Source organism: Pteropus vampyrus, unplaced genomic scaffold, assembly GCF_000151845.1.
Source record: "Pteropus vampyrus isolate Shadow unplaced genomic scaffold, Pvam_2.0 Scaffold88, whole genome shotgun sequence".
In the NCBI taxonomy this organism is placed as follows: Eukaryota; Metazoa; Chordata; class Mammalia; order Chiroptera; family Pteropodidae; genus Pteropus; species Pteropus vampyrus.
The window spans coordinates 3,485,447-3,504,160 of NW_011888869.1; the positions used below are offsets into that span (position 1 = coordinate 3,485,447).

Consider the following 18,714-nt stretch of genomic DNA (forward strand, 5'->3'; position numbering starts at 1 on the left):
GGCTAATATTAGATTTCCCAGTTATAAGAGAAAGCCGGGCCAAACGTTTGCTTAAGATTTTTTATGGTTTTGATCTATGGTTCTATGAAATAGGAATTAGGCACTAAAGCCACTCTAATGAAAGCACAGAGGCAATTGTTTTGTTTAAGACATTTTAGCTACTTCATGATACCAGACAAGTCTAGTTTTATGAATACATACTGTGTAACATATGGTGTTAACTCATGCCAAGCCGTTTTATTTAAAATGATACTTTACAAAAAAAAGATCACGTCGAAGTGAGATGAAATGGTGCAGATGATAATTTCAAAGAATCTATTCTGTAGAACTTTGACTACACACTCGAGTTGCACACATTACTCATACCCTCAGCCCTCTCCCCACCATCTCAGATGATGAAACTTAAGCGGGATCCCCACTTCAATGTTTTGTCAACTGAGAGCCTATCCCTTCAGATGATTTCTCTTTATAGTCATTCACTAATATTTGTTCAAGATCATTATTTCTATGTAAAATAATAAAAATTATTAAATAACTCAAAAGTAAAAAAAACAAATAAAATATTTGCTCATGTTTAATTATATATTCATCGACTAATAAAATCAGGCTAATGAAAATGCTCGCATTCTTATAAAACGCTAAAACAATAATTAAAATATATCTGGTATGTCAAAATAAAACAGATTAAATGGAATTTTCCTTCTTTAAATAGAATCGAAGAATGTTGCAACCAAAATCTAAATGAAGAGCATATAAAACTTGTTTGCTAATGAGTTCTCTTTTCCTAATCACTGGGAGATAATGGCTAGCTAAAGCTGAGCATCTGAACTTAAAGCAGAAAATAAAACATAAAAGATTATGTTACCGGCTTGTCTTCAAAGTATTTTTTCAATTGTTTAATTTATAATTTTATATAAAAAATTATAATTTTTGAATCTTTTCAGATATTTAAAAATATATATTAAATACTTGAAACTAATTTAAATAAATAAATATATATTAAAATATACAAAATGTATGATTCTGATTTTTCATTGTTTTTGAATAGCTCTGTACTTTCTTTTTGCTCCACTGATTCCATTAAACAAATATAGAATGCAAGACATGAACTTTAAATATCTCTTGAAGGTCCGTAAGATAATGGAAGGACAAAGAAAGAAAAAGAGAAAGAAATTCTTGTTTAATCTAAATTAAACTCTAATATCATATGACATTAAGATATTTCTATTAATATCCATTAACTAAACGGAATCTATAGGAACAATATAACACAAATGCAAATACTATTGTAAACAAGAATGTTTATTCAGAAAGTCATCTCTCTTTCCTTTTCCTTAGCATTTCATTTACATACAAGCTATTTCGAGGTAAAATAACTTTTCACTCACCAGTGTGGAGGTTTGTGAGGCATCAGCCAAATCCCCTGAGATCTCAGGTGTTCGCGTGTTGTGAGGGATTCTGTGAGGGTTACGGGCTATCGCTTCACACCAGCCCAGCATTTTCTCCTTCCTCTTATCCCTTTTCAATTTCTGAAATTCTGAAAATAATTTACATTCCCTGAAACAGGTTACTTATTTTAGTTGTCTATTTTTGGAAAATGTACATAATTGAAATTAAATAAGCAATTTACGAAATACCAATAGAGACATTTTAGTTTAACCAGAGGTTACAGGGAGGAAAAGAATATTCTGGTTATTAATAGTATACCAGAGCCATGGGAAAATGAAAGCAGCACACAACTATTCAAAGAACCTAACATCTTTTATATGCCAATTTGTGATACTCTAGACTGGGAATACCTTGCATCGAGTACTAGGTGTTATTTTCAGGGATCAGTTTATGACATGAAGTTTTTAACTTGGGAGCCAAGAACAGACCCAGATGCTGATATATCTACATATCTCTGTGACATCTAAAATTTGTCAAAGGTTTTCAGCTGAATGCCCTACAGATGGAGAATAAAGTGAACATAGGCCAGTGACAAAGATTACTCATTCTAGCAATGGGATGATTGTCTCCCTTATAAAATAGTTTGCCAAGTAAAGAAGGATAAATTTTAGGGTCAGCATGGTAAATTTAGTATAGGACATCTGTCATCAGTATAATCTATTAAAAAATAATAGTTCGAAAAAAATCTCCTTACTATCTCATGAGTAAAAATACTCCACAATTCTTTGTAGGTTTCCAAACTTCCCATTTGAGGGACTTTTTGTCTTTGAAAAATTATATCAACAATGACTTTTAACATAATGGAGAAAACATATTCTCCATTTTAAAGTTTTAAAGCCTACTTTTCTACTCCACCACCCTCAGTAATTAGAAATAGTTTATTGCAGGTCTTTAGTTAAATGCATTACACTGTCAATTAAATATCAAAAATAATGTGGAGTAATTATTTTTCACAGCATCCAAAGCAATTAGCAATCTGGTGGTTTATAACATCTCAGGGATTCAAAATAGCACATTTCATAGCACTAAGAAAAGTAACATAAAGAAAGGTTGCGCTAACAGATTGATGAGTTATTACCTTAAATGACAAAATACTCAAGATAAATGGACTTGAACAATGTAAATAAGGAAGTTATTTAAAAAAACTTTTATAAAAACTAAGTCTAAGATACTCAATGGAATGGATTTCTTAATAAGATTAGCAATCTAATATGAGTGAATCCTTCATTTGAGATACAAGGAAATAGTGAGGGTGCTTTAAAACAATTGTTTGAACAAGCAACAAATTATTAAAGCTTGCCCTTTCAAACACATTGCTTGAGGTTTTATTGAAAATTCTTATCTATGTTATACAAAATCTGCATATCCAACTAATTTGCACTCATCAGTTTAAATTACATTTCTTGAAGTGTGCTAAGAGTAAATGAGAATTAGTATCTTTATTCAAAGGCAAAGAGTGCAATGATACAGAATGACCAAAACAGTTTAATCAAGTATAAACAAATGGTTCTACTTGCTAAGTCATTTCCCATTTATTTGCTTAAATTTTAACTCTGTAATTAAATATCACTTTAGTACTTATAATAAAACGTTGAATTCATACATGAATAAAAAGCATAATCAAATGGCCCACAAAATTATATCATCAGTACCCATTTTGGGATATGTTTTTAAAGGCAGCCGACTTCTTACTTCTCATTCAGTTTCTGAGATTAAATAAAACAGTTTAATTTCATTTGCAGCATGCTTTTGTGCTAGTGGTGGTGGGCACAGCTATGTTTCTCCTTATTCAGTCAAAATTAACCCATAAGTATTTATTGAGCCCCTACTATATCGTTGGTACTGAACTATGTATGGAAGAGTCATAGATGAAGATTACTTTCATTTTTGATTTGTGTTGGATTCAGTGCAATATTTAGGAGAATTTTTAAATCCAAGAACAGATAGGGTCTTTCTGGCTCACAAATTTTTTAATTTGTAAATTTATTTGCTCAACTCCAAGGTGACTGCCTGCTCCTCTTGATCTTAGATGTCATCCCTGAAGTTGGCTTCTGCAAACCACCTCTTTGAATTGTTTTGTTGAATTGCTAACAACAAGTCATCATGGCAACAGCTATTAAAATTTTGACTATACCTGTCTGCTGAAGTAAGATAATAAAATGTCAACTGTATTCTAGTTCTGTTTTGCATGTAACAGTTATTATCTTAATTCTAGAATGATTAAGTATGCTAAATCATTCAACAAGTTAAAATACATACTGTTTTTACCTAAATAATGTGTTCATAATGATCACTGAATATTCACCATGGTTACTGTACTCTGTTGTGGGAAAACAGAAAAGAAACACAATATAAAGCTATGGCCTTTAAGACTGAAAAGCTTACAATTTTACTTAAGACATATTTACAGGAATATGTACAAAGAAAGTTAAATGTGTGAAATGATAAGGTGATTCTACAGAGCTTCACTTCGGCTTTTATTACATGAATGAAGAATATATGAGAGTATAAAAAAAAGGCCTATGATGATTACATTACTACATCGGGACATTCACATCATATTATAAAAGAGAAATTTTATTTAATGAAATTTTGTTTATTAACTTGCTCTATATAATATGAAACCACAGACTTTACCAGCTACCTTAAAATCAAAGAATTATATCTAGAAAAAACCAATGCTTAAATGGCCTCAAAAGAAGTATTATGGGTGTAGGCAAATTAAAAAAGACAGAGGTAGGAGAAAAAGAGAGATCTGCTGCCTCATCCCGTAAATTCCTTTTAGTAAGAAACTGTGATAGTTGCTCAAGACATTATCTTGTTTTCTGTTATCACAGAACGCTTAGAGTTTAGGTCACATTTCAAAGAAAGCTTTTTTGCATCATTGATGATAAAGTAAAGAAGCAAGAAATAGTCCAGAAAGAAATCTAACTATGGGTGGTGAACACACAATGCAATAATATATATACATATTACTTACTGTTGAATTGTATACTTAAAACTTATTTGATTTTGTTAATAGATGTTACCATAATAAATTTAAAAAAAATAAAGGAGAGGGAGCAACTATAAAAAAAGAAAAAAAGAAATAGTTTAGGTGATTTAAGATAACTGAAGGGTTAATAATGTTGATTGCTGAGTTTCTGCAAACGAGCATACTTCTGACACAGGTCTGGAGTACTCATCATATTCTTTCGTGTAAGAATGTACTGTCAGTCAGAAGGGTAGGCAAATTATGAGCATTTATAATTAACCCTAAAGCGCTTTAAACTGTGAGTATCATTAGTATTATATCAGAAGAGGAAAGTGGTCATTAAGCATTCATGTTAATTGCTATCTAACCATTGAACCAAGCTAATATGTGATGCAGCAATGAGCAACTTATTTAATGATCACAGGAAATTGAGATTTAACTAAGCTTAATTTTTAATATGCTACTTCAAGCAGATATTTAATTTAATAAATAGGAGCACAGAGCATTCTCTGTGAACTAAATTGACAACAAATTAAAATTAGGAAGAAAAAAATTGTAAAGCAATTGGGTATATCTCATGGAGGATAATTTACTTTTAATTCAGAACACCGAACACTTCCTTTGTGCCAGACACTGTGCTTGGAACTACTGGTACAGAGAGTAAAGAGATCCAGAGCTCAGACTTCACAGGGGAGACTGACAAGTAGACAAACTTTGACAGCAGTGCGATGAGTATTATGAAAACTTTGAGAAAAGATGTTTGGCTTAGTATCAGCTAAAAGAGAGGTTGATTTTAGATGACTCTGCAAAGAAAATAAAATTACAAATAATTTCCATGAAAATTATAATTATTACTATTCCGAACCTTCTGCCACTACCAGCTGTGTTGCACAGTTCCAGGGGGCATCATCCACAATGTAATCTAGGTAAATAGCTCTGTGTTCCAAAAAATGTTCTTCATATAAAACACCTTGTGAATGGTGTGCCTGGAGCTGTGCAAACCTGGCAGAAGGAAAGTCTGGCTGATTTCCCCAAGTAAAGCTTATTATACTTACCTTATTGTACCCAAGTCTAATGTAATTTAATCTTAAAATAAAACCTTGTTCTCCTCACAGAAAAAAAATGCAATCGCCTGCTTCCATCTTGCCTCTCCACCTCCTCAACTATTTCCTTCCTAAAATTTGCTCACTCTGCATCATATCCAGTACAGTTAAAGGCCTGGCCAAATGCTCTCTTTCGTTACCACATATATATACTTGAGAAAGCTCCCCACACACCTCCACTCATGCAGACAACCATACTTAAAATTGAGTCTTAAGAATAGTCCTTGTCTAAAAATCTGAAAGATGTTTCACTTGAAAATTTGAGATGTGGCTCTCTATATAGCTTAGTGTCACTAAGAAATATGTCTCAACTACTGAATACTTTCTTTCCCCAGAATAATAATGCAGTGCAATCTCCATTATGAAAGAAACAACCTGCAAATAAGAGAAAGAAAGGACAGTTAGGAATATGCTTCCCTTCCTCATTTAAGTGCTTATCTCTTAGAATTGATGTTTCCTGAAGGTGTGTGTGCGTGTGTGTGTGTGTGTGTGTGCGTGTGTGCGTTTGTGTGTGTGTGTGTAGTACTCCCTAGATACTCAGAAAATTATAATATGCATGCCTAAACCTCACCCCAACCGGTACTGTGGAATTCTATGGGGATGTTTGGAAATGTTCCCATACAACTAAGAATTATTTTTAATGCATTGGAGTGAGAAATACTACCAAACAACTACCTGCTGGAGATGAATTTTGAAAGTCTTTAGACCAGACAGTCTCTAGACAAGATAACTATAGTTGTTAAATTTACTGCTATGAAATGGAGATGTGTCCTGGGGTCCTTCTGATTTCTATGAGTAGGATGTGAGGTTTCTCAAATGGACAAAGAGGTTCATTGTTGTATTCTAGGATGTGGAACACTGACATAATACCTAATAAATAATTGATAATAAAATGAATGGTAAAAGAAGAGTTTTTCTTTGAGTAAAGTCTGGAAATGGGAACAACCATAAGGTGACTCATAGTGAAGATTTAAATTCTTCAATGTTGTTGGCTTGGACTATAGGAAAGATATATTTAGTATAGTTTTCTTTCTAAAAATTCTCTCTCTGCTTCGCAATTCCTTTTAGAAGCACCAATCTTTTCATGAAGTCTTATAAGTTACTCTAGCCGTGGGAGGAAGTCTGATGATAAATAAAGAAATGGCACAATGAAAAGCAGTAGGGCTCTCAATCCCTCCGCTGATGAGACAGTGTAGAGAGAGAAGTTTTTTGAAGAGATAGTTTTGGTAGCGACAGGAGCCGTAACACTAAAGACTGTTAGAAACAGGAGAAATGGGCAGCTTCCAGGTAGGCAACTTTCGGAAAACTGTTAAGAACAGTGACTCCTCCAGTCTTACTATACTGAGAAATAATGACTCAGCAGATGAAGGGAAAGTCACACACAAATACCCACACCAAAGATGGAAGAGTTGTTTTTTAGTGATGACTATAAAGCTTTTTGATAAAATTGATTGTGCTACCTCAACACTTAGCACATATGTTAGGCCAATATTTTAGACATAAAAAATGAAATATGAGGGACTTCCATTCTAAGCTATGACATGTAAAGAGGAAATTATCACTGCTATCCTTACAAAAAGATAAAGACGAACAAACTGAAAATCCATGATTTTTCTTGGAACCATCACAGTATGAGGTTGTGAAACAAACCGCCACCCCCAAATACAAAGAGACATACGAATACAGAGACACATAGCCAACTTCAGAATACATAGAGAGAACGCAGTAATTTTGATGTTATTATTGGAGGCACAATATGAACTAGATTGAGAATGAGAACTTCCTGGAGGTTGCATTCTCAGTGAGGGCCCCACACTGCCCCGGGTTTTCCACCAGGAAATTTACCTAGATCTCATGATGAATAGCTGAACAAGATACCATTGTGGCACTAATAGAAAGAAGGAAAGAGTAACCATCACAAAAAATAACAAAGACCCATTCTCTAGGGAAAATATCTTAGCAGTCATATTAACCTACCTGGACGAAAGGCGTTTCTCCTACTCTAGGCCTTTTCAGCCTTCCTGCCTCACCTAAGGTGGAGAAGGAAGCTAAGAAACACTTGTGAAGGCCCTAGCCCAGGAACACAGACCTGTCAAAAGACTTAGATTTAACCACAAAATTATCAAATACTTCCCCTCTACTGTACCTCACCATCATATCAATAGGGCTTCCGGATAATAACAGCAGATTATATCCTAAAGAATTGCAGATACAAACTCTCTTTGACCTAGGGAAGCTCAAAGTCAAAAAGACAAACACAAAGACACTACAAGAATCCAAAGTATCTGGTAGCTCTAGCTAGCAAACATTAAATACAGCCCAATTTTTAGCCAAAATAACACAGAAACTAATATATCATATGTGGCCTTCAACCAAAACAATTAGAAAGCATACTAAAAAGCAATAAAAAAACAATCTGAAGAGTCATAAAAAAGCATCAGACTCAGATTCAGATATGACACAGATATTGGAATTATCAGATAGGCAATTTAAGATATCTAGAATTAATATATTGAGAGCTATGATGGAAAAAGTAGACAACATTCAAGAACTGATAAGTAAAGTAAGCAGAGAAATGGGAACTCTAAGAAAGAATCAAAATGAAATGCTAGAAATCAAAATATTCTAGCAGAAATAAAGAATGCCATTGATGGCCTCATTAGTAGACTGGACATGCCCCCCGCCCCCCAAAGTATACTGAGTTTGAAGACAGAACTACAGAAACTTCACAACTGAACTCAAATGAGAACATAGAATGGGAAAAAAAAAAAAAAAGAGCAGAACAGCCAAGAACTGTGGGATTACTTAAAAAGATGTAAAATATACATAATTGGAATTAAAAATAGATAACAAAGCAGAAGAAATATTTGCAGGACACAAGGTTAATACACAAAAGTTAATTGCTTTCCTATACACTGTCAATGAACAATTGGAATATGAAAATAGAGAAAGCAATATCACCTTGAATAGCCCAAAAAGAAATATTTAGGTGTAACTCTAACGAAATGAATACAGTATCTTTATAGAAAATTACAATATTTTGATTTTAAAAATTAGAGAAAATCTAAATAAATACAGACATATTGTGTCCATGAATGGGAATACTCAATATTGTTAAGACATCAATTCTTTCTAACTTAAGCTATAGATTCAGCACAATCCCCGTTCAAAATCTCGGCAAGCCATTTTGTATATATTGATAAACTTATTCTAAAGTTTCTATAAAAAGGCAAAATATACCTAGAATAGCTAACACAATAGTGAAGTATAAAGCTGAAGGACTCACACTACCTAGTTTCAAAATTTACTATAAAATTTCAGTAACCAAGTCAGTATGGTACTGGCAAAAGAATAAACATATGATACAACAGAACAGAATACAGAGTCCAAAAATAGAATTACAATCAACTCATCATTGAAAAAAAAACAGCAAAGGCAATTCAAAGAAAATAAAATCGTATTTTCAACAAATGGTTCTGGACACCCACATGTAAAAAGATCATATCTATTAATAAAATCTTACGCTTTTAATAAAAATTTATTCAAAATGAATTGGAGATGTAATTTGAATGCAAAAGTATGAAACTTCTGGAAGAAAACAAAGGAGAAAATGTGTGTGATTTTCTCAGCAATGAAGAGTTAAATACTAAAATAAAATTACAATTCATGAAAGAAAAATAATTGTTAAGTTAGAATTTATTAAATTCTTAAACTCCTACTCTGTAAAAGAGTTTTAACAGAATGGAAAGCCAAGCTACAGACTAGAAGAAAATATTTGAAAAATGCCTATCAGAAAAAGGACTTGTATCAAAATATATAAAAAAAAAAAAACAACAAAAAAAAAACAACAAAAAAACCCTCTTAGACCTCAAAAATAAGAAAAAAAAAAACCAATAAAAAAATGGGCAAACGATCTGAACAGACACTCACCAGGAGGATATACAGATGACAAATAAGCATATGACAGATATCACCATATGTCATTAGGGAATTGCAAATTAAAACAATGAAATACCACTACACATCTATTAGAATGGCTCAAACCTAACAAACTGATAACACCAGATGCCAGCAAGGAGGCGAAGCAACAGGAATTCTCATATACTGCTGGTAGAAATGCAAAATAGTACAGCTACTTTGAAACATAATTTGGTAGTTTTTAACAAAGATAAACATTAGTCTACCCATACAATATGGCAATTGTTCTTGTAGCTATTTACCCAACTGATTTGAGAATGCTGTTTCCACAAAAACCTGTAATGTTTACAGTAGCTTTACTCATAATTGCTCAAAATTGGAAGCAACCAATATATCTTTCACCAGGTGAATAGATAAAGAAATTGTGGTACATCCATATAATGACAGATTATTCAGAAATAAAAGAAATGAGTTATTAAGCCATAAAAAGCACAGATGAATCTTAAATGTATATTGCTATGTTAAAGAAGACAGTCTGAAAAGGGCTAGTTTATGTATGACTCCAATTATACGACATTCTGGAAAAGGCAAAACTGTAGCAACAGGAAAATGATCAGTGATAGGGCAGTGAAACTATTCTAATTGCTACTGTAATGGCGAATACATTAGACTACACATTTGCAAAAACCTATAGAACTTCACGGCACAAAGTGCAAACTTTAAGATGTGCGCAAATTAAAACATATTATTTAAGAGGTTGGGGAATTCCCAAATGCAATCTGAAAAATAGAATCTACACACATTACCAATGTACAAAACAATCTCACTGAAGAGTTGAGGGAGAAGGTGCTACCTAAATAACTATAAAAATGAGTGGAGTCTATAAAATGAAAGCAAAAAAATATATATATATTGTATACCTAGGTACTATGCTTTAGTTAATGAAATTGTTCCCCATGGAGGTATGGTTTAACAATTCTGATACAGCTATACACATATGCTGGAACTGAACAATTAAGTAGGTTGTGGCAGATAGCGAGGGCCAGGTTTCTCAGTGTTGGAGTGGGAGGTTACAGAAAAGCAAGGGGAGAAGGCACATGCCATGTGGAATTAGAGATGGAGACACCAGTATGAACTCATGTTTAGTTTAATATAGACACATATGATTACACGTAGAAATATTTATAAATATGTGTATATTCATGAATATATACATAAACATATACATATATATCCTTGATCTGTCAGTTGAGAGGGACTAGAAGCAATAACACCCCAATAGCAATGAATATACCTAGGGGCCAAATTTTGGTTTCTAATACTATTCTCCAATAAATGGAACCAGGACTGCTTGGAGAAAAGGCTGATTCTAGTACTGGGACAGGAAATACATAGGATGAGCCTGGATTAACTTGTAGTGTCAGAAAATAAGGAAACGTTGAGAAACGAAACAAACCATAAAACAAACCAAACGCAATTATGGCTATGTGCCAAAGGAACACAGGAGCCAAATGAATTGAATCCCAATGACCAAAGCTGTAATAATTTGAGCAACGAAATAAAATAGTATCATATTGCTATCTTATGAATAAAATAAAATTCATCAGTTTATACTGATGTAAATAAATGATAGAATAAAGAAATAAATGGAGAACAGAAAAATTTCTCACGCAGAATTCTAAATAATTTATGTACATCGTCGGTCCTCAAAGGCTGAGGAGCATAACTTCCCACTCCATTACAGACTGTATATAAAAACTTCCTTCTAAAGAGTGCAATATGGAAGGATGGAAAAGAAGAGTAACTTTACAGTGGAGAAAACTGCCAGATCCCACCTTAGCTGGGTTATTAAAGTCAACATCAACAGTGATGTCATGTTGATAGCATGTACCCTTTTAAGATGTGATATAAATGTTTCTTTACCTCTGGGGTCTCCTTTCAAAAATCCCATAACCCTATTCTAACAATGAGAAAAATTATCAGAAAATTTCCATAGAGGAACATTCTACATAATCCCTGAACAAGGATCTTCAAAACTGTCAAGGTCATCAAACAAAGTACATCTGGGAAAGCATTAACCAAGAGGACTCTAAGGAGACATGAGGATTAAATGAAATGTATCCTGAATGTGATGCTGGGAAAATGACATTAGGTAAAAATGAAGGAAATCTGAATAAAGTACAGACTTTAGTTAATTTTAATGTATTCGTATTGGTTTACTAATTATAACAAATGCACCATACTAATATCTAAGATCTTAATAACAGGGAAAACTGGGTACGGGGCATATGTTCACAATTTTTCTGTAAATCTAAAACTATTACAAAATAAAAAGCTTATTTAAAAAAATAAAATTTGAATTCTATTTTTCAGGTCTATGAAAACTACACTTTATTTCAATATACAGTTCTAATCAATAGCCAGTTGAAAGGTGCACATATCCAAAGGCTAATGATCTAATTACTGCTCTCACAAATTGTTCTAAATTATATGCTTCAGGCACTTATTACAGAGAAAGATTGTAGATGAAGTTAGAAGTTTTGACTGGAGTTACTTTCTTAGGAGAAAAAAATAGCTACAGGAGACTGGCAGAAAAATATGTATCATTTGTTTGGGATTTAAAAGTGACCAAATTGATTTTCCTCCAAATTCCAAACCAAAGTAGTCACCATTGGGCTAAAAATAGGCTAACTTCTACCTCCATCTCTCTTAGAAATGAGAGAATTTAGTGAAAGAGTAAAATTTGTAGAAATTAATGCAATGCCTTTGAAGAATACATTTTGCTATACACAACAGACATGTCCACTTCCTCAAGAATTCTGTTTATCAAGGACATGAAAATGTGTGTAAGGGGAAAAAAAAGAAATTAAGGTTTCTTGAGTAGCTTTATGAACACATTTAAAGGTGTTTGAATATAATATGGGTTTCCAACTTTCTACAGTGTGAAAACATCTTTTTACCATAAAAAGTTTAACAAGCCATTGCCTTAGTAGTAAGTTTACTTTAAATGTAGATTTATTGAAAAAATGCATTGCCATATGCATTTAAGAATAACTTTGTAATTCACCCCAGAGATTTATGTCTCACATCTTGAAAGTTATTAGAACATCTGAATGTTTCGCTTAAAATGTTCAAATATATAGTTTTTAAACATCCACACCGAGCTTGAAAATATGGTTTCCAGGAAGACTGTATTCCTTTCTTGCTCTTTGAGCTGATTTCAAGATGACTGTGTGAATCATTACTCAGAGCAAGTTTCTGAAAGGCATATGTCTTTATAACAGAGAAATGTGACTGAATATTCCACATCGAATATTTTAAACACTTTTCATGGTCCCATTTAAAATCATAACAGCTAGATTATTTCATTATTTAACATAAATTTAAAATTCTGCATAGCTAACATATGAAAAAATGTATAAGAATGTAAATACAGACTTGCCTGAATTTCCAGGTTTATTTTGAGGACTTTTATTATTTATATGAATGTAGTTTCTTTCTGTAAGTTTTACAAAACCCTTAAGATTAAAAAAAATTCATATACAACTCTCCCTCTGCCCCGTACTATGCTAAGGAACTGTGGTCCACTATTCCTTCCATCTCCTGTATTACCAGCTGAAATTCCTACTAAATTTCTTATAATCAAAGAGATTTTTATCTTTTTGATACTGCAACTCTTCTAAAAGGGCTATATATTTCACTCTTTATGTTGATCTCCAGTGAACTAGAAGTGAATTAACAATATAATTTAATATTTTCTAATGTTTCTAACATGTATTTTACATTTTTAGTGTAATCCTGATTATTTTGCTAATGTTGAAATATCATTGAGCATTGATGTTCATATTTTGCCTATTTTTTAACCTAATGTTCCCAATAAATTTTTGTTGTTCAAACTTCTTTTGCAAGTTATAAATGTTACATTCAGACTAATATATTTCTTAATTGCAAGAACATACGAAGAATCAGTAAACTCTTAGTCGTTACTCAAAATGAATCTCCCACTTCTTTCTCAGTCTAGTCTTCAATTGTGATAACTATATAAAATGAAGGAATAAATGGAGATACAGCTCTGACATTTTTCTGCTTAAATTTTCCATCTGATTTTTTTAAGTTTTTAAATAACTACTGAAAATTTTAATAACATTTTTAAACAAAATATTGTAATACTAAACATATATAGAAGCCTATTTGTGAATTTCCTTCCATGACGTTAATTGAAGATAAAATAATATCCATAATACAGTAGAATTTACTTATTTTTATTAAAATTATTATGTATGACCTAATCAGAATTACATTTCAGTGGCAAAAATGTGATGAATATGCTGCTATGCTCATTCTCCTTTTATCCTGGACACTTGACCTGACTAACAATTCAAACATTGACTATCAAGATTTTTCTTTTTATAGTAAACTTATTCGCCACAAATAACTATTTGCAATTCCCAGAATTCACTTTATCCAAACTCTAAAAATACTGACAAATATTTGGCAATATCTAGGTTTTAATATCACAGTTTAATTGATTATAAACCAGTGTTTAAAATTCAAAGTGATAAAGGTATACTAACTTTCCAGAAATTACTTTAAAATTATTATTATTTTTCTGAGAAGCTGATTCTTCTGCCAAGTCCCCTACCAATCTCTCTTGTATGCATCTCCCCTACTCCCATACTTCTGTCTCTTTCCTGCTCCCACCCTTCTACATTAGACTACTTCATCAATGACCCTACAATATCTTGCCTGGTTACTTATCTGTTTCTTGGTCTATGTGAACTTGGTAATTTACTTTCTCCATCATCAGAAGGCCTTTTGCACTGCATTATTATTTGTTCCATATTTGCCTCCCCATCTACATTGAGAGTACTCTAAGAAAGGGATGAGCATGTTTTCAAATGAGTATCTCATATTTTCAGGACAAAACAGATCATTGCACTCAGCAAATACTCAGTAATGTTCAATGAAATGTAGAGTGTAAAAACAAAAAAAAATTTCCATAGAGTAATGAAAAGGAAAAACTTATGACCCAATGCTGAACCCTCATTTAACATGGCCTATATACAAAATGTATAAAAATGCTATAAAAACATAAGTTAAAATTAAAATCATAAGGAAAGAGGATCATTTTGCAAGGAAATAACAACTGCAAACTACTTTAATGACAAATAGGAATGTTACTAACAAACTAGTGAATATAAGATATATTGTGAAAACTATTCAACAGTTGATGCTAAAAGAGACAAAACAATTTAAATGCATCAAAATTTATCAGCTTTTACAGAGTTCTAATGTTACTAATTTCACTACAAAAGAGAAATTAATATACATATATATTCATAAACAAATGTTTAATTTGGAACTGATTCCATGAGAGCTAAAACTGGATATGTGAATAGTAACTTTTAAAACAGCATCTGTGAAGTTCCATCTGAAGATAAGTTTGACATTTAAAAGGTATCCTGTTTCATTGTGAAGAAAAAAGTTGAATTCTTAATAAAAGAAGAAAAAGAAACTTTGTTTTTTGACATAGTAAAGTCAAAAAGTGACTTTGGTGGACTTTATACCCCTCCAAAGATAGCCTGTATGATGATAAGAAAGTAGTATTCAACCTCAGAGTATGTCCCCCCACCAGAAAAGATGAATAAAATTATGTGGAATAGAAAGCTCTAATATGACACTACGCCCTGTTGCTATATTCCTGACAACCCATTCTTCAGTAACATTTAGTAAATCCTTTACAATATGCTAAGCAGCTTCTTAAAATTTAATTCATTATGCACAAGAAATGTTCAAAGCTTTAAACATTAGCCTAGAAGGATCGAGGTTAATGTAGCCAAAGAAAAATGATTTATTTCTAGAGAAGCAGGAGAAAAGCAGGAAGGAATGGTTTGAAAAAGTAGGAAGAAATGGTTTAAGATTATATGAATGAGTTTAGTAATACTGAGGTATGATGCTTTACTTCTCCAACCATAACCTAGATTTGTGATAAAGTGAAGATTTACACAAGTTTAACTAGGGCTTCTGGGAAGCCAGGTATAAATAGCAGGCTATTCATTAGGGAATCTGTTATAAAGATGCTTCCTGATCTTTGGCAAAGGTAAATCCCAATAACAAGAGTAATCCAATCGATTTTCTCAGACAATGAGCAGACTCAATTTTGCAAATCCAGTAGGATGCAGAAATGAAGTCCTGACCCAAGAGAAGACTGCAATTTTAGAACAGGTGTAAAATCTGCCTCAGGGCCATTAATCTCTTGCTTTCTTTGACCCCAGAATTCACCATCAAATGAAAACACAAATTACACATTATATGTTGCTATTGTTGAAAATTCTCTCCATATAGTTTATGTCAGACAATCAAAGGAGGTTAGAACATTTTAAAAGTCTATTATTAAGATAAGAAAATACTAGGGCTATTAGATAATATTCAACAGATGTTTACACTGTATTAGACAAAATTATATAGTTCTATTTATGAATCACTTCATGAGTGAAGTAAGTTTATATAACACCTTGTCCAAATTTTAGATTGTTAAAAATAAAGACTCTTATCATTGATATATTACCCATGTACACTAAAATCTTAATCTAATATCTTAGTCAACATGTAAACGGATTGATGGAAATAATATTAGAAATTGTCATCTTACAAAATACTGAACTCTTCCAAGACCATCTTTGAATTTGATGATGAGAAGTGTAAAACCTAAAAAAATTACATAATTAAATATTGGTCTTGTTCTAGAAATCTGGAATGCAATTTAGTTACCAAGTTAAAAGTCCAATACATAACATTCACATTGTTTAACAGCCAATTTTCTGGGTAACCAGGATTTCCATGTGGTTCAAGTACAATAATATAAGAGAAAAAATAATGACTCATAATGGAATTATTTTTCAATTTTTTATATAGAATTTTTCTAAATTCTGTATTAGGTTCAAAGTATCTAGTTGCTCCAAATGACTATTGTCATTAAGTGACACAAACATTTTCCATCTAAAAAGCGTTATCATTCATTTTCGTTATCATTCGTTATCATTTTCTATTACTCTTGCCATTGTCCAAATATATTTAGGATATGGACAAAATAGAGTAGAGATATTGCATTTCTGTCTAGTATCTGAGGTTTTTCTATTGTTTGGTTTTGTTTGTTGACAGAAATGGTGTTTTATATACTGTAGGAAGGAGATATTATTTAAAATTAATTAACTTATATGACAAAAAAATCTCAAGTACACATTTCTTTCCTAATTGCTGGTTACATTTAGCCAACATTATGGTGAGCCAAAATAGAATGAATTAAAAACATCAGTTTACAGACACTGCTTAAGATGGTTTGAAACTAAATAAAACAATCAATGAAACATAAATCATGGATTTTCATATGCGAGAAATAAAGTAACTTTTTATGTATTATGGTAAGATTCTTACAAGCATATTTGAAGATTTAGTACAAAACAGCATTGTTTTTTATATGGTTTGCCACAATTAGAAGTATTTAGTAAAATATCTAATTGGGGGGAAAAAAACAAATTGTTTGGGTGCTCTTATGCCTAATACTATCCATCCCAATATCAAAACTGCATTAAGTAGACTCCTTCTCACTGTGTTGTGTAGGGATCATTCAGAGAACTTTAAATTACAAGTTTTTGCCCTCTAGAGGACTTCATAGTGAAAGGAATAGGAAAGTGAAAGGCAGAATGACATTTTAAAATAAACATATTGCATTTGGTTTATGATGTTAAAATGTGTGATTCTATGAAGCAGACATAGAAGATAAGTTACAGAATCTGCATTTGACATCTTCATTTACGTTCTATAAAATGTTATGATAATTCCTATACTATGTAGCCTGTACAATACAACTTCATTTGTTAATATCTGAGTCCAGGATAGTTAATGAATAATCCAAAATCAAATGTTAGGAAAAGTTTGTTTTAGACAGTTTATTAAAATGACTAATTTCATAACCTATAATGTTCAAAACAATTGAGTTTACTGGCCAAGGAAGAATATTTGTTACTGGAGTTTGTTATTAATTAATTTAGTCAAAAAGCATCTTAAAATATTTAAAATGAAGATGCTTAAAAGAAAATAAATAATATCTGTAAAGACACATGTACCTCTAAGTTCACTGCAATGTTACTCATAGTGGCCAAGACACGGAGATAACCGAAGTGTCTTTTGATAGATGATTGGCTAAAAAAGATGTGGTACATATGTACAATGGAATATCATTCAGCCATAAGAAAAGTTGAAATACTGCCATTTGCATCAACATGCATAAATATTGAGATTATCATGCTATGCAACATAAGTCTGATGGAAAAGGTTGAGAAACATATGATTTCACTAATATGTGAAATATAAAACCAAAAGCAAGAAAGAAGGAGACAAATGAAAACTCAGACACAGACAACAGTTTAGTGGTTACCGGAGGGAAAATGGGGTTGGGGAAAGGTAGAAAAAGGTAAAGGAGGTCAAATATATGGTGACATAAGGAGATTTGACTTTAGGTGGTGAACACACAATGCAATATACAGATGATGTATTACAAAATTGTACACTTGAAACCTATATAATTTTATTAGGCAATGTCAATCCAATAAATTTAATAAAAAATAAAAGAATTATGAGAAGTTAATGCAATAATATCAACCATTAGATGCAGTTGGATGTTTTACTGGACACAGTGGAACTAAACTCTAAGTATGTTAGTGTAAGTGACATCTTGAATTCTAATTCAAAATAACCTAGGTATCCTGCATTATTCTGGCCAATCTTTTTGTCGATAGGTAGTGTGATAAGTAATGTCTTTGCTTTTATATGAGAAAAGATTATATCACAGTAATGCTATATCTTTAAGTAAAAGACAAATATGGTCAACTACAAATCATATGCATACAAGGAAAAGTGTTTCTGCCAAAACGAATAATCTATATTTTATTTTGAAGATACTTTCAAGAAAATAAGAAGTCAAACTTACAGAAACAGAGTAGAGTGGTGATTGCCAGGGTCTGGAAGGTAGGGAAAATGTGGAGATGTTGATCAAAGGGTAGATATTTTTAGTTTTAAAATGAATGTTATGAGGATCTAATGTATAGCATAGTGACTAAAGTTAATAATATTTTGTCACATAGTGGAAATTTACTGAGAGTAAATCTTAAGCCTTCTCAACACACATACAAGTAACCATTTGAGGTGATGAATATGTTAATTAACTCAACCGTGGTATTCATTTCACAGTGACTATATATATCAAATCAT

The 18,714-nt window shown here is 31.9% G+C and overlaps 1 protein-coding gene across 24 annotated transcripts in view; it reads right to left on the minus strand.

Annotated features, from left to right (window-relative positions):
• The window catches only part of MARCH1 (membrane associated ring-CH-type finger 1), a 612,422-nt gene that overhangs the window by 248,407 nt on the left and 345,301 nt on the right, over positions 1 to 18,714 (minus strand). For 2 of the 24 annotated variants that reach the window (XM_023532699.1, XM_011363700.2), the window contains 2 exons: positions 3,718 to 3,769; positions 1,389 to 1,537 (listed from right to left, as the gene is read on the minus strand). The exons of 19 other annotated variants lie outside the window; for them this stretch is intronic. In XM_023532699.1, coding sequence (XP_023388467.1) covers positions 1,389 to 1,499 — 111 coding nt within the window. In that variant the 5' untranslated portion in view covers positions 1,500 to 1,537; positions 3,718 to 3,769. Of the gene's footprint in view, positions 1 to 1,388; positions 1,538 to 3,717; positions 3,770 to 18,714 lie in introns of those variants that run through there. 3 more of the 24 variants (XM_023532700.1, XM_023532701.1, XM_023532705.1) reach the window with 2 other exon arrangements.